Below are 13449 nucleotides of genomic sequence, written 5' to 3'. Positions count from 1 at the left end.
ACACCCGAAAAAAGCTACAGTATAATAGTAGGACGTTAATTCAATTAACTTTGAATTAATTTGAAGATAATACCTTTGATCTGCAAAATATATATCCCAGATACAATTAATTATTTTATGCTGTGAATATATGCAGTCCAATTGTCTTGCAGAAACAACCTGCAAAATGCATATCAATCCTAGTCTCATCAGACACTAGTATGTCTCCTATCCTTTTTGTGATATGGCAAAAAGAAAAATTATCAGCAATTTCCCATTGTTGATAATATTTCAGAAATTAGAAAATTCAAAAACTTAATGAAGTGCCATTTTCAGCCGTCAGTCTTCATGCAGATAATGCGTAAAGACAGACAAAATGTTGCAGAACTGTTATTAGCTCTAATCTTTCTCACCACACATCACACCTGTCACAGTGTGTCAGGAGATAATGAGCCATCTCCATAACTGTAGGGTTTAAATTTAGGCTTTAAGTACAATATATGTACCATCAAAAATAGAGATGCTAACATTGTAGAGTTATTAGATTAAGTTAGGTGCCATTTTTTTCATATGGGCCCTTATTAAATCTAAATTATTTGTTGGGTTTTAAATGGGGCTGATTTTCATGTACTGGTGTATGTTGGTTCTAAAAGTAAATGGTTAAGAACTGGTGCGAAACTCACCAGAATGGTACTGTACTAATGGCACACAATTTTCTCGGGTTGGCTCGTTTGCATAATTACTCACAGCTCCAGGTGTAGATTTGGACAGGTGTAAAAAGCGCATCATTGGTGGGAGTTGCAGCTAAAATTTAAAAGCATTCATTAAAGGGCAATGGCAGAATAGGGGAATAAACATTCTCACAGCCTTCTGAATGGTTCAAAATATATCTCAATCCATGGTGACCTTTGCCAGGGAAGAAAGGAGTGACAAGGTGAAAATTAAGGGAATTGGATCTGTTTGATGGCTGCTCAAATGGAAGTGGTACTGTGTCAGGTGGTGCCATATGAGATGGTTTTAAAGACGGTGACCCTTTTTGACATCACAACACCATTCCCATCAGTAGGATTTTCTTTTTATTATTATTTCTCAAGATGTGTGCATCGCTGGCAAAGCCGGCATTTATTGCCCATCCTGAGTTTCCCTGTACAACTGAGTGCTTGCTCAGCCAATTCAGAGTGTATTTAAGAGTCAACCACATTGATGTGGGACTGGAGTCACATATAAGGATGGCAGGTTTTCTTCCCTATAGGATGTTAGTGAACCAGTTGGGGTTTTTTTTCACAACAATCCAACATCTTCTTGGTCACCTTTACTCATACCCTGTACCAGTTTTAAACTGAATTCAGATTCTCAAACTACTATGGTGGGATTTGAATTCACATCCTGAAGATTATTCATTCAGGCCTTTGAATTACTAGTCCAGCAACATACCACTACACACCCATAATCTGCTTTGTAAGGTTGATGCTGTAGCTCAACTAGTTGTGTTAGCAATATGGTGCAGGTTAGCAGTCGGCATCCTTGTAACAGAAGGCACAGCTCTGCACCTCGTTCTCTGCTGACACGTAGACTGTGAAGACAGTTCCTCTTGGTTGTATGTACTGCCATGCTTGCCCATTATGTCAGTGCTTGTTTTGTTGAGGTTGTGTGACCATAGCTTTGGGAGTTATCTATCCAAGTAGGGTGGAGCGTGCTCTGAATGCTTGGTGCTTGACTTATGTGTGGAGTATTGTTGACGTGTTATCCATGCACCAATAATAAAGTAGGAACAGGGATCAGATTTCAAAGGTTTTCATTTGGTTTAGTTTTAGGCAGTACTTGATTTTCTCAGACCATTCTATTGGGCTACGTCCTATAGTGCTTCAATCTACGGTGGGTTGGAGGTGGGGCGATAAAGGATATTCCTGAGGTTGTAGTCGAATGCATTGACAGCTTATGGTTAGGAGGAAACCTGAGAATTTGACGATTGGAGTCATTAGAGAAAGGTCCCTGGACAAAAAGAAGTTGCTTACAGACATCCACCATTTTGTGAAAAACAGGGATAGCTATGGCAGTGCCATACTAGGTAGAAACATACAGAAGCATTACATTCTCCAAATACAACAGGAATTGGCTTCTGCTGGAGGTGCCACTTAATATGATAACTCAGTAACCTAGGAAAGGAGTAGGCCATTCAGCCCTTCAAGCCACGTGTTGGTAATCCTAATGTTTCTCTCCTTGTCTGGTCCAGTGCATGGCACTGGGAGTAATCCAGAGATTACTAACCTGAATCTATAGCTCCTTAATTTAGAGTTTAGCTCCTTGAAATCCATTTGCAGAACCTCAAACCTACTCTTAACTAAGTCACTGCTTCCCACAAGAACCATAACCTCTGGCTGTTCACCCTCCCATTCCAGGACCTTTTATATTTTTCTGTGATGTCCCGAACCCTGGTAACCGAGAAGAAAAATATCATTCAGCACTCTGGATCACATCTGCAAAAGAAACCATCTTCCCCGTCTCTAGAATCCCCTACAATCACACAAATATACAATAACATTACAATCGCATTTTGAGAAAAACTGATCAACTACCAAGTGGAACTGAACAGAAATGTTCCCAAAATCAATTCCACTCAGTGAAAACAAACCAATTCAATTGCAGACACTATGCTAATATCACTCATTTTGACTTTAGTGCATTGCGCATTGCTGATACCAATGGCAACCAGAACAGCAACAATAGGAATCACTAACCATATTGTTCTTCAGGGGTGTTAATTCCAGCACATCAGGGGGGAAAAAGACATGAGAAAGAGAAATAATTACAAAAGCAAAATACTGATGTAGGAAACCTGAAAGTGCTGGAAATACTCAACACACCAGGCCAGGCAGCATTTGTGGAGAAAGAGACAACGTTGATATTTCAGATCAATGGCCTTTCGGCAGTTATAATTAAATCCTCAGAGAAGCAAGTATGATTTAACAAAGAGATGCTGTTACTGCACTTGTTTACCCCCAGTTTCTCCCTTCCTTCCCTGAAGGTGATTCCTCATGCTGGAGGATATTTTTGAAGGTGCTACCAGTCCTTTGATACCAAAGTGGCATTCTTGTGTATGACCTTAGAAAGTGAGCACTAGCAGGTTATTCAACAGTAGGATCATCACAGTCAAACCCAATCTTGTTCTCAATTAATATGCACATGTGTACTGTCCGGCAGGGTGCAATGGATTACAATTAAAGGAAGGCACCCTGGCTGATTTTTTTCCCTCGCTATCGACGAACATTCAAACCAATTCTAGTGACCTCCATCTCTGACTGGTCAGGGATCAAACTCATCTGTATGGCTCAGTAACCCACCAATGGGGCATCAAAAGAATGACAGCTACCTCAATGCTTGAAATTATGTTTTCTTTTATTATTACTGTTTGATTCTCATATTGATGAATAAATGGCAAATAGATACAGAATAAAATGACCATACATGCTGCAATCTTCAGGCCCAAATGAATATTGCATGAGCTATGGGTGTTATGTACTAATTGCTGTATGACACAATAATCGTTTTGGGGTCTTTCTGTTACTAAGATACATTGTAATGGCCCTTTAGGGTCAGAATTGTCTCTACTGCAGGCAGATGATCATTGTTGGACACAAAGTCAGGCAAAACTCTGTTGTGTTCCGAACACAGGGAGGTCAAAGTAACAGTGACCTCAGTCTTTATTAAGACACTCCAGAGGAACAGCCCTTCGGGGCCGGCTTATATACAGTGCTCCCAAGGGATGCTGGGATCCCTTGGGACTTCACGGGATGCACTCCCTGGTGGTGGTACATGGGAGTGCATGCTTGAAAGATACACAACAAACTCCATCTTGCATCCGTACCTAAAAATCTAATCTTCAGGTCAGACACTAAAGGCAAACACATTAACATGCATCAGCTCTGCAATACAGTGTGGTGGTGCACCAACATGGAATGGGAAGACAAGGGTTCACATCTAAGAATGATCAGAATGGTATGTTCCTTATCTTGGTCATGCTGCCATGAGGAAATTCAGGTCACGGGTTAATGTTTCACCACAGTGAGAGAAAGAAAATCAGAATGCAAGAATGGTGAAAGTGTGGACTGTACAATTCAGGGAGGTAGTGAATGTGAATTGTGTCAAGCACAGTTGGATGGACGTTTGGTAAAGGGCACTGCCGCTTTCCCTCACCGTAAAAATCTTCCGATCAATATTCAGCTGCAGAAATCGATCCCTTGCCAAGCAGGGCCTTGGACAGGTTTTTCTGTCGATGCAACCTCTGAAGACTGTGTGTGGCCCGGCAGCGTGGCGGCCCTTCAAGGGGAGGGCCCACTGCCACGGCTATCATGTAATAATTTTTGATGGCCGACTAACCGATCAGCCGGCAAAATAGTGCCCCCTGGGTTCGGCCGGGCTACCAACAGGCAGACTGGCACCCCCTCTTGGGTGCCAGGGCACTGGCCCGGCTGAAATCCTCCCTGGTGGCCCAGTGGCCGAAGATTTAAAAAATTACAGAATCTCTCCCCCTTAACAGAGGGTAGAGAGCGTGGTGACGCACACGCGCTGTGATGTCACCACTACTCCACCGCTGATTGACAGCGGCGGAGTCCCGGTCTGACCTATGGCCCATTCCCATTATGACACATTTCCTCTGGGACTTTGAAAAAATTACAAAGTCCTGAAAATGGCTCTTCCGACCTCATCAAGGATCCGTGCGGTAAATACAAAAAAAAATCATAGGTGCGCCAGCTTTCTTGCGCTGCTGAATTTCGGCCCCTTTGTGTCTGTCTTCACGGAAGAAGATGCAAAAAAACCTCTCGGAAATAGTGGAGAACCAAGGGTCCAGCGAGAATGAGGAACTGAAAGAAATTAGTATTCGTAAAAAAATAATAGATGCAAAGAGGCTAAGTGAGTGGGCAAGAACATGGCAAATGGAATATAATGTCAGGAAATTGTGAAGTTATCCACTTTGGAAGGAAAAATAGAAAAGCAGAGTATTTTTTGAATGGTGAGAGATTGGGAAATGTTGATGTTCACCTGGGACCTGGGTGTCCTTGTACACGAATCACTGAAAGTTAACATGCAGGAAAAGCAAGCCATTAGGAAAGCAAATGGTATGTTGGCCTTTATTACGAGAGGATTTGAGTATAAGAGTAAAGACATCTTACAACAATTATATAGGGCTTGGTGAGACCATATCTAGAGTATTGTGTACAGTTTTGGTCTCCTTACCTAAGGAAGGTTATACTTGCCATAGAGGGAGTGCAATGAAGGTTCACCAGACTTATTCCTGGGATGGGGGGATTGTCCTATGAGGAGAGATTGTGTAGACTGAGCCTATATTCTCTAGCGTTTAGAAGAAAGAGAGATGATCTCATTGAAACATACAACATTCTTACAGGGCTTGACAGGGTAGATGCAGGGAGGATATTTCCCCTGGCTGGGGTGTCTAGAACCAGGGGTCACAGTCTCAGAATAAGAGGTCGGCCATTTAGGACTGAGATGAGGAGAAATTTCTTCATGCAGAGGCTGGAGAATCTTTGGAATTCTCTACTCCAGAGGGCTGTGGAGACTCAGTCATTGAGGATATTAAGGGAATCAAGGGATATGGGGATAGTGCAGGAAAATGGAGTTGAGGTAGGAGATCAACCATGATCTTATTGAATTGCAGAGCAGGCTCGAGGGGCCGAATGGTTTACTCCTGCTCCTATTTCTTATGTTCTTGTGTTCTTATGAATATGCCTTTGATCACATGAAGGGACTTGTTGTAGCCTGACCCTCATAATTCTGTTGCAGCTGTTATGGAGGCAGTTATTGCTGTATTATTACTGGTTTCTGGTTACTGATCTATCGAATTATTACAAATCTTTCCAGGTTGAAGGTACTTCAGGAGCATAATTTGATCCACTGAAATCCTGCACAGAACACAAAGCAGATGCACCCAGTGTCCAAGTAATGTGTAACAGTAACAGAAAAATAACATTTTACATCAACACAACACAACAGGGGGACACTAATAAGAACAGAAAATGTTCCAAATATACATTCGTCAGCATCTGAATGTGAAAGATAGGTTTCTGTTTCAATGTGACCCTTCTCCAATATTTGTTAACCTGGGCAGAAAATGGCTTCGTGCCATTGCCTTCTTTGTAGTACCATTTTGTTCCAGAAAAAGAGATATTAAAAGCAAAGCAAAACAACTTTTGATCATTCTCATCCAGCTCTCAAATGATTCCATTTGCTTCTAAGTTGGTGTTGCACTGCCACAGCAGGAAAAACATAGAAACATAGAAAATAGGTGCAGGAGTAGGCCATTAGGCCCTTCGAGCCTGCACCACCATTCAATATGATCATGGTTGATCATGCAACTTCAGTACCCCATTTCTGCTTTCTCTCCATACCCCTTGATCCCTTTAGCCATAAGGGTCTTACTGCAGTTGTACAGGGCCTTGGTGAGGCCTCACCTTGAATATTGTGTGTACAGTTTTGGTCTCCTAATCTGAGGAAGGACATTCTTGCTATTGAGGGAGTGCAGCTAAGGTTCACCAGACTGATTCCTGGGATGGCAGGACTGACATATGAGGAGAGAATGGATCGATTAGGCTTGTATTCACTGGCATTTAGAAGAATGAGAGGGGAATAAGGAACTAGCAACTACAATCAAGCAAGTGTGTTTTTTTAAAGTAATCTCCAGGTAGTACACAAACATAGTCACTATGTTAAAGGGCGTGTGAATTACTTCTTTTGTTCCCAAAAAGAAACAACAAAGGTAACATTAATTTCAGCAGGTCTCCATTCAAGCTCCTGCAGGATTGCTTGTAATGCAGACATCCCATAATTGTATGTAACTGCTCTCCCGAACTAAGCAATCATTATCATAGGCAGTCCCTCGGAGTCGAGGATGACTTACTTCCACTCTAACAGTGAGTTCTCAGGTGGCTGAAGAGTCCATTGCAGGAATTACAGTCCCTGTCACAAGTGGGGCAGACAGTGGTTGAAGGCAAGGGGGTGGGGGGGGAGGGGCTGTGGGGAGTGTGGGGAGTCTGGTTTGCCGCACGCTCCTTCCGCTGCCTGCACTTGTTTTCTGCTTGTTCTCAGACTCGAGGTGCTCAGCACCCTCCCGGATGCTCTTCCTCCACTTTGAGCGGTTTTGGGCCAGTGATTCCCAGGTGCCAGTGGGGATGTTGCACTTTATCAAGGAGGCTTTGAGGGTGTCCTTGAATCAATTCCTCTGCCCACCTGGGGCTCGCTTGCCGTGACGTAGCTCCGAGTAGAGCGCTTGCTTTGGGAGTCTCATGTCGGGCATGCAGATGATGTGGCCCACCCAACAGAGCTGGCCGAGCGTGGTCAGTGCTTCGATGCTGGGGATGTTGGTCTGAGTGAGAACGCTGACATTGGTGCGCCTGTCCTCCCAACTAAGCAATACAAGAGCCGTCTTTGGCAAGATTGTAACCACCCTTGAATGGGGTAGGGTAAGAATCAGCAGTCCTTAATGTGGACTATTCTGCACAATATGTTCTATTACAATTAGTGATTGTTGTAGAGGTTGAATCCACAATGAAACCTGGCAACGTCTTATGACCTGCAAGGTGGAGGGAAAAAAGTGGATTTTGCTGTTTGTGTGAAACAGAATTAGTACATAAATTAGATCCAATCCAGCTTGCCTGTGTAACTAGTGCAGGGGCAGTCCCGTGCAATAGGTTTTTAAGTCGGTTCACGGATGCCCAGGCCACCTGCATTTCCTGCGGCCTGGAGGAGTCCACGTTCCATGTTTACATAGGGTGTGTGAGGTTGCAGCCCCTCTTCCACTATTTGAAGGGGCCATTATCAGGTCCAGGCAGCGGTCGAGGGGGTCATTCAGCCCAACTGCCTACTTCTCTTCCGTGGCTTTCATGCCCGGTTGTCCCTTGAGATGGAGCACGCAGTGTCCACCGGTACGCTCGAGGCCTTCCACGACTGGTGGACACCAGAGGGACTGGAGTGCATCATCACAATCGGGAACAACATTTTAATTTGATTTATTCAGGTTCATTTTAATTTTAATTTTGTTAATTTACAGGTTCTAGTGGTTATGCCTTTTTAAAAATGGGGCACATGATTGAATTAAATTGGCAGTTGCCCTATTTAAAAGAGTTGTAACTAGTGCGATGCAGGTTTACAAGCAATCATTCAATTCGCATATACAGATACTATCTCAGCCATTATTTATCACAGCGTCTAACTTATTAGCAGTTGCAAAATCGCCACTTTATTGAAACAAGTACAATTCAGTCACAAAGTAATCTACATTGTGTGTCTATTACAGCAATATTTTTAATATATTAGATCTGATAGATTCTCATGAAATTACCACTAGTGGACCTGCCTTATTCCATAAAAACATATTTGCACAATATAAAAATCAGTGTTTGCTTAACTATGTTAATAAATTATATATAAAATCATAATATAGGCATGAATTTCATCTGTGACTCCAAGATTCGGATTACCAATCACAGAGCTCCAATTGTTATTATGATGCATACACCTTTTTTAAGTAATCAAAATATATCTTCAATTATAGATTTAAAAAATGAATCCACGACAGATGTGGGGACAGAGCCGCATTTCGTTGGTGATAAGCAGCTGATAGCAACAGGACAGACATGTACTTGCAAGGTCACAAAAAAAACAAAAAATATAAAAAAAGAGGGCAGTTAAAAGTGTCTGGAGTGTCCCCCAGATCGGGGGGGGGGGGCACTTGATCTAATGTTTATTTTATACCCCCAAAAAGAGTTGTACTTGCAAGGTGCAGTCAGTTAAGTTCAGAGGGGAGGATTTTACAGAGCTTGTACTGCTCGCAGCTCCCAGTAGAAGGCAGACTGCTGCAGTTTTTAATAAAATTTAGCCCTTTGGCAGTGCTTATTTTATTGACGTCAGCACCCCTCGCCGTGTCTTTCTCTTTCCGTATGTATTTAAATCACAGTTGCACTTCTCCGATCAGGAATCAATGGTTCCTCGCCTAACTTTTTCCTGGACGGCAGACGATCGTTGATACCGCGGGAGGAAGGGGCGAAAGCATGAACAGACTCTGGGTGATTGCCCTGATTATCGTACACTTTAGCAGAATAGGAAGCGAGTGGCATATAGGTAAGAGCTCCAACAACAACAAAAATGAGAAAATCCGTTGTGAAAACTTGTTTACGTTGAGGGGAAGTTTGGTTGCATTTTTTAAAAACCGAGTTGCGTTTTTTTTCGGACGTGATCTATGGCTTTCTCAGCACCTTGGCTGGGGAGCCACACGTGAACTAGAAGTGTGTGTGTGGTTTATTGCACTGTGATTGTCCCCGGGTCTCGGTTTAAAAGAAGTCTGGTCAATTTCAGTTCGGTTTCTTGTCGAGCGCTGCTGCTGAAACTGATCTGCCCCATTCACGTGGTACGGATCTGAGTTTAAACACACACACACTGGGGAGAAGGGGGCCAAAACAATAACCTGTTCAATGCGGAGAAAAGGCAAAAGTGAGAGCAGGCTTTAACTGCAAACTCCCAACAGTTCAAAGGGTGCCATTTTTAAGTTTGCACTATTCTTCCACACTACCGCGCGGTGAGTTTAGTCAAGTAAAAATTCCTCCAACTCGACAGATTCGTTGTGGTTTTTTTTAATTGCCTGCAGAAAATAGTTTCAAATTAAGTATTAACGGCAGTTAATGGACACTTAAATACTCATTGCCCCTCCCTTTATGATTGACGCGCCACAACTTCTTTTCGGTTCATCAAAAATAATTTCGCTTTAATCTTTTAATTGAAATATTTCCGTGCAGATGTGGCTGAATTCACATTAACATGTTTCTAGTTTGGGAGGGGTAACTTTGTAGAAGGTGATGGAATTTACGAATACAATCGTGTTTTTGGGTGTGGCGGGTACAGGATTGGTGTTCGGTTTATAGTTGGCAGTAAGCCAGGCTCCAGATCAGTTTAAGGTTGGGATTACAATTCCGCGACAAGTTACATTCAGGGTTAGAATTACTCTTCTTCCCCACGTTCAAGTTCATTGAGCTGCGGTAATCGGGGGCTCCCAGCTCCGCTCACAGTGCCAACAGGCGAAGCTTTTTTTGTGTAACTACAGGTGTATTGATACTTTTTTTTTTAAAGGAGCCAACTGCCCTTCCACCTGTAACTGAATAACATGACTCCTCGGAGCGTGCTGTAATGTCTGTGGAAAGCAACTGGGCAGGGTTGGATCATGTGGATTCAGCGACGAGACAGAAATTGTTGCGTTTCCTTTGCGAGCCAGGGAAATTTTTGTGGGAAGATTGTAAATTAAGTTTGGGATGGGGTTGATTGGACAGTTGCATATGCATGCCGTCCGAAATAAGGAGTGGAAGTGTATTGCCAGCATCGGAAAGAAGAAAATAGTTCTTTTTCTGGGTGAAAATCCTTCGCCAGAACTCGTATGAGAAGGCAAGGGGAGGCAGGTCATGATTGAGGATTGATTTAACGTTGTGACAGCAAGAAAACCTGGGCATAATTCTTGCATGCTTGAGGACTTCTTGCAGGTAACATACCCTCCAATCCTCTATTCTTGGACCTGATATGTCTGGAAGTGAGGGGTATCTCCCTGACCTCCAATACTTGCTATTTTTTTGCATCTGCTGAACGAGATACGCAGATCACATTTGCAAAATGAATTCTATGGGATGGCTTGCTGGATCCATTTACAGCGTGCTTTCGTATCTGTCCCGGTGACTCTATTTCTGGAGTAGACAGTCACATAGCAAGATCTAAAAATGTTTCTGGGAAACTATTTGTACGAGATAATGCAACATTGCACGAGCGTTGAACAGACAAGAGGCGCTGTCGGTATGAATTGGTTATTATGGTAGTTCTTTCACGACTGTGAAAGATTTCCGAAGTTGAGTGCCGTGGGTACAAATTGTTGACGAGTCTTTCAGCCGGGTCTCGTCATCACTGGTAAAATATTTTGTTTATGTAGCTGATGGTCTTTGAGACTCTCCTCAAACTGATTTCGCAATGTCATACGGGCACAGCATTCTGTGGGATTCATACACTACCAGTAATATTGTTATTGCCTGTTACATGTGTCATTTTATCGCATAATACTCGTGAAACGCGTGGGACGTTTCATTACGTTAAAGGCGCTATATAAATACAAGTTGTTGTTGTCGTCAATAATCTTGCCTGTGGTCACCAAGAGGTGGGATTCCGAGATACGATCCAGTTCTGAGGAAAGGTCGTCGACCTTAAACATTAACACTCTCGCCACAGATGCTGCCTGACCTGACTGGTTCTAGCATTTTCTGTTTTTATTTCAGATTTCCAGCCTCCGCAGTATTTTGCTTTTGTGTTCATAGATTAGATACAACAAGAACTGTTATTTATATAGCGCCTTTAACGTAGTAAAATGTCCCAAGGCGCTTCACAGCAGTGTTATAAGACAAAACAAATAAATTTGACACCGAGCCACCTATGAAGGAATTATAGCAAATGATCAAAAGTTCAAAGAGGTAGGTTTTAAGGAGTGGTAGAGAGGTTTATGGAGGGCGTTCCAGAACTTGGGGTCCAGCCAACTGAAGGCACGGCCACGGATGGTTGAGCGGTTATAATCAGGGAGGCTCAAGAGGGCAGAATGCAGACATCGTGTGGGATTGTGAGGCTGGAGGAGATTAGAGATAGGGAAGGGCAAGGCCATGGAGGGATTTTAAACCAGGATGAGAATTTTGAAATCGAGGGGTTGCTTAACCGGGAGCCAATGTCGGTCAGTTAGCACAGGGGTGATCGGGACTTCGTGCGAGTTAGGACACGGGGTGCTGAGTTTTGGATGACCAAGTTTATGTAGGGTAGAATGTGGGAGGCCAGCCAGGAGTGTGTTGGAGTAGTCAAATCTGGAGGTAACAAAGGCTTCAGCAGCAGATGAGGTGAGGCACGAGCGGAGGTGAGCAATATTAAGGAGGTGGAAATAGGAGGTTTTAGTTATGCCACGGATATGTGGCCGGAAGCTTATTTCAGGGTTAAGTATGACGCTTAGGTTGCAAACAGTCTAGTTTAGTCTCCGATAGATGCGAGGGAGAAGGATAGAGTCAGTAGTCAGGGAGCGCAGTTTGTGACGTGGACCAAACACCGTGGCTTCGGTCTTCCCGATATTTAATTGGAGAAAATTTCTGCTCATCCAGATACTATATTTACTAAAAATGGTCAAGACCAGTTTTGCTCAGGCTGCACGAGTTAAGATTGTTTACATTTGCAATGATCGTTGAAGATTACCTGCCCAGTTTTCCCTATAGTTTGGCTCAAAATAATTTTGTAAATAAAGGGTGGGATAAGCGCGTCAGGAAATTGTTTAGGATGCAGGAGTAGAATCTGAATTTCAGGAATTCGAGGAATAGGTGGGGCAAATTTGCTTCAAAAAACGATTAAGTCCTTCTCCTGAGTGTCAACATCGGCCCTTCTATCCTTGTGACTGTCCCAATTACTCTGACTGTATTATTGATGAAACCTGCACTTATTCCCATCTGTTATCATATTCTAAATCATATCTTCTACAAATACAACTTTGGTAGTAAAGGCAGCATTTAACGACATCCCATAGGCACTGAGTTACCAGGTTAGACCCTACTTTTATGCAGCTAGCTAACCTCAGGGCTGACACAATTGTCTTGGGGGCTCCAGGATTAGGGAGGCGGGAAATAAGATCTCACTCCTCGGTGTTCTGTATTGACCCCTGCTGGAAGTGCTCTGCATGGACTTTGGACGAGGATTGGCTGTGATGCTCTTCTCGCCTCACGCCCCCCCCCCCCCCCCATTAAAAAACAACCTGTTGATACACGCTGTCCATGAAAAATAGTCACGGGCTAGATACTAGGGGAACGCACCATCCATGTCGTATATTAGCAGGAGTCGAAAGCCTTAAGGAAAATAGTTCGAAAGGAGCTTCAGTCATCAAAGCGTTAAAAAAGCACTTTTTGGGGAAAAAAAATCTGTTTTGCTTTGAGCACATCAAGCAGCATCTGCTTCAACAGGTTCCTCAGTATTATTGAGTTTATATCGCACATCGCTTCTATTTAAGTCTGTAACTGTTGTAGCCTCAAACAGTCTGTCTAAATTAGTCAAGACTAAACCTGCTGTGGAATGCCAGTTGGTGAGCTAAAGCTGCAGCGTCTCACTGACTTCAGCTCGGGTGCAGTTCCATTGCGCTGACAACCCTTTTGCTACCTTGCACAAGTGGCTCTTGTTCCTGGATCGGCAGTGAGTGCAGGCAGGTTGTCTGACCTTGGAGGCATCATAACCGAACCCACTTCTGTCCTCTCCAGCCCCCACTTTCCAGCAGTAGTTGCTGGGATAGTAATGAGATGCAGGAAATATGACTAAGTTTACCCTTCCCCATTCCACCGGAACCAAGGCAACCGCCGCGCCTCTGTGGTGTCAATATTCACTCCGAAATATCAGACAAATTTCTACCCCAAATCAGCT

At 43.3% G+C, this 13449-nt stretch overlaps 1 protein-coding gene across 14 annotated transcripts in view; it reads left to right on the top strand.

Moving 5' to 3' along the window:
* The first annotated feature begins 8939 nt into the window (after positions 1-8939).
* The window catches only part of ptprub (protein tyrosine phosphatase receptor type Ub), a 1307170-nt gene continuing 1302660 nt past the window's right edge, over positions 8940-13449 (top strand). For 13 of the 14 annotated variants that reach the window (XM_070898914.1, XM_070898921.1, XM_070898913.1 and 10 more), the window contains exon 1: positions 8940-9111. In XM_070898914.1, coding sequence (XP_070755015.1) covers positions 9042-9111 — 70 coding nt within the window. In that variant the 5' untranslated portion in view covers positions 8940-9041. Of the gene's footprint in view, positions 9112-11902; positions 11915-13449 lie in introns of those variants that run through there. The other variant, XM_070898916.1, reaches the window with a different exon arrangement.

This window comes from Pristiophorus japonicus, chromosome 14 (assembly GCF_044704955.1).
Source record: "Pristiophorus japonicus isolate sPriJap1 chromosome 14, sPriJap1.hap1, whole genome shotgun sequence".
NCBI lineage: Eukaryota > Metazoa > Chordata > Chondrichthyes > Pristiophoridae > Pristiophorus > Pristiophorus japonicus.
This window is presented reverse-complemented; position numbering and strand designations above follow the sequence as displayed.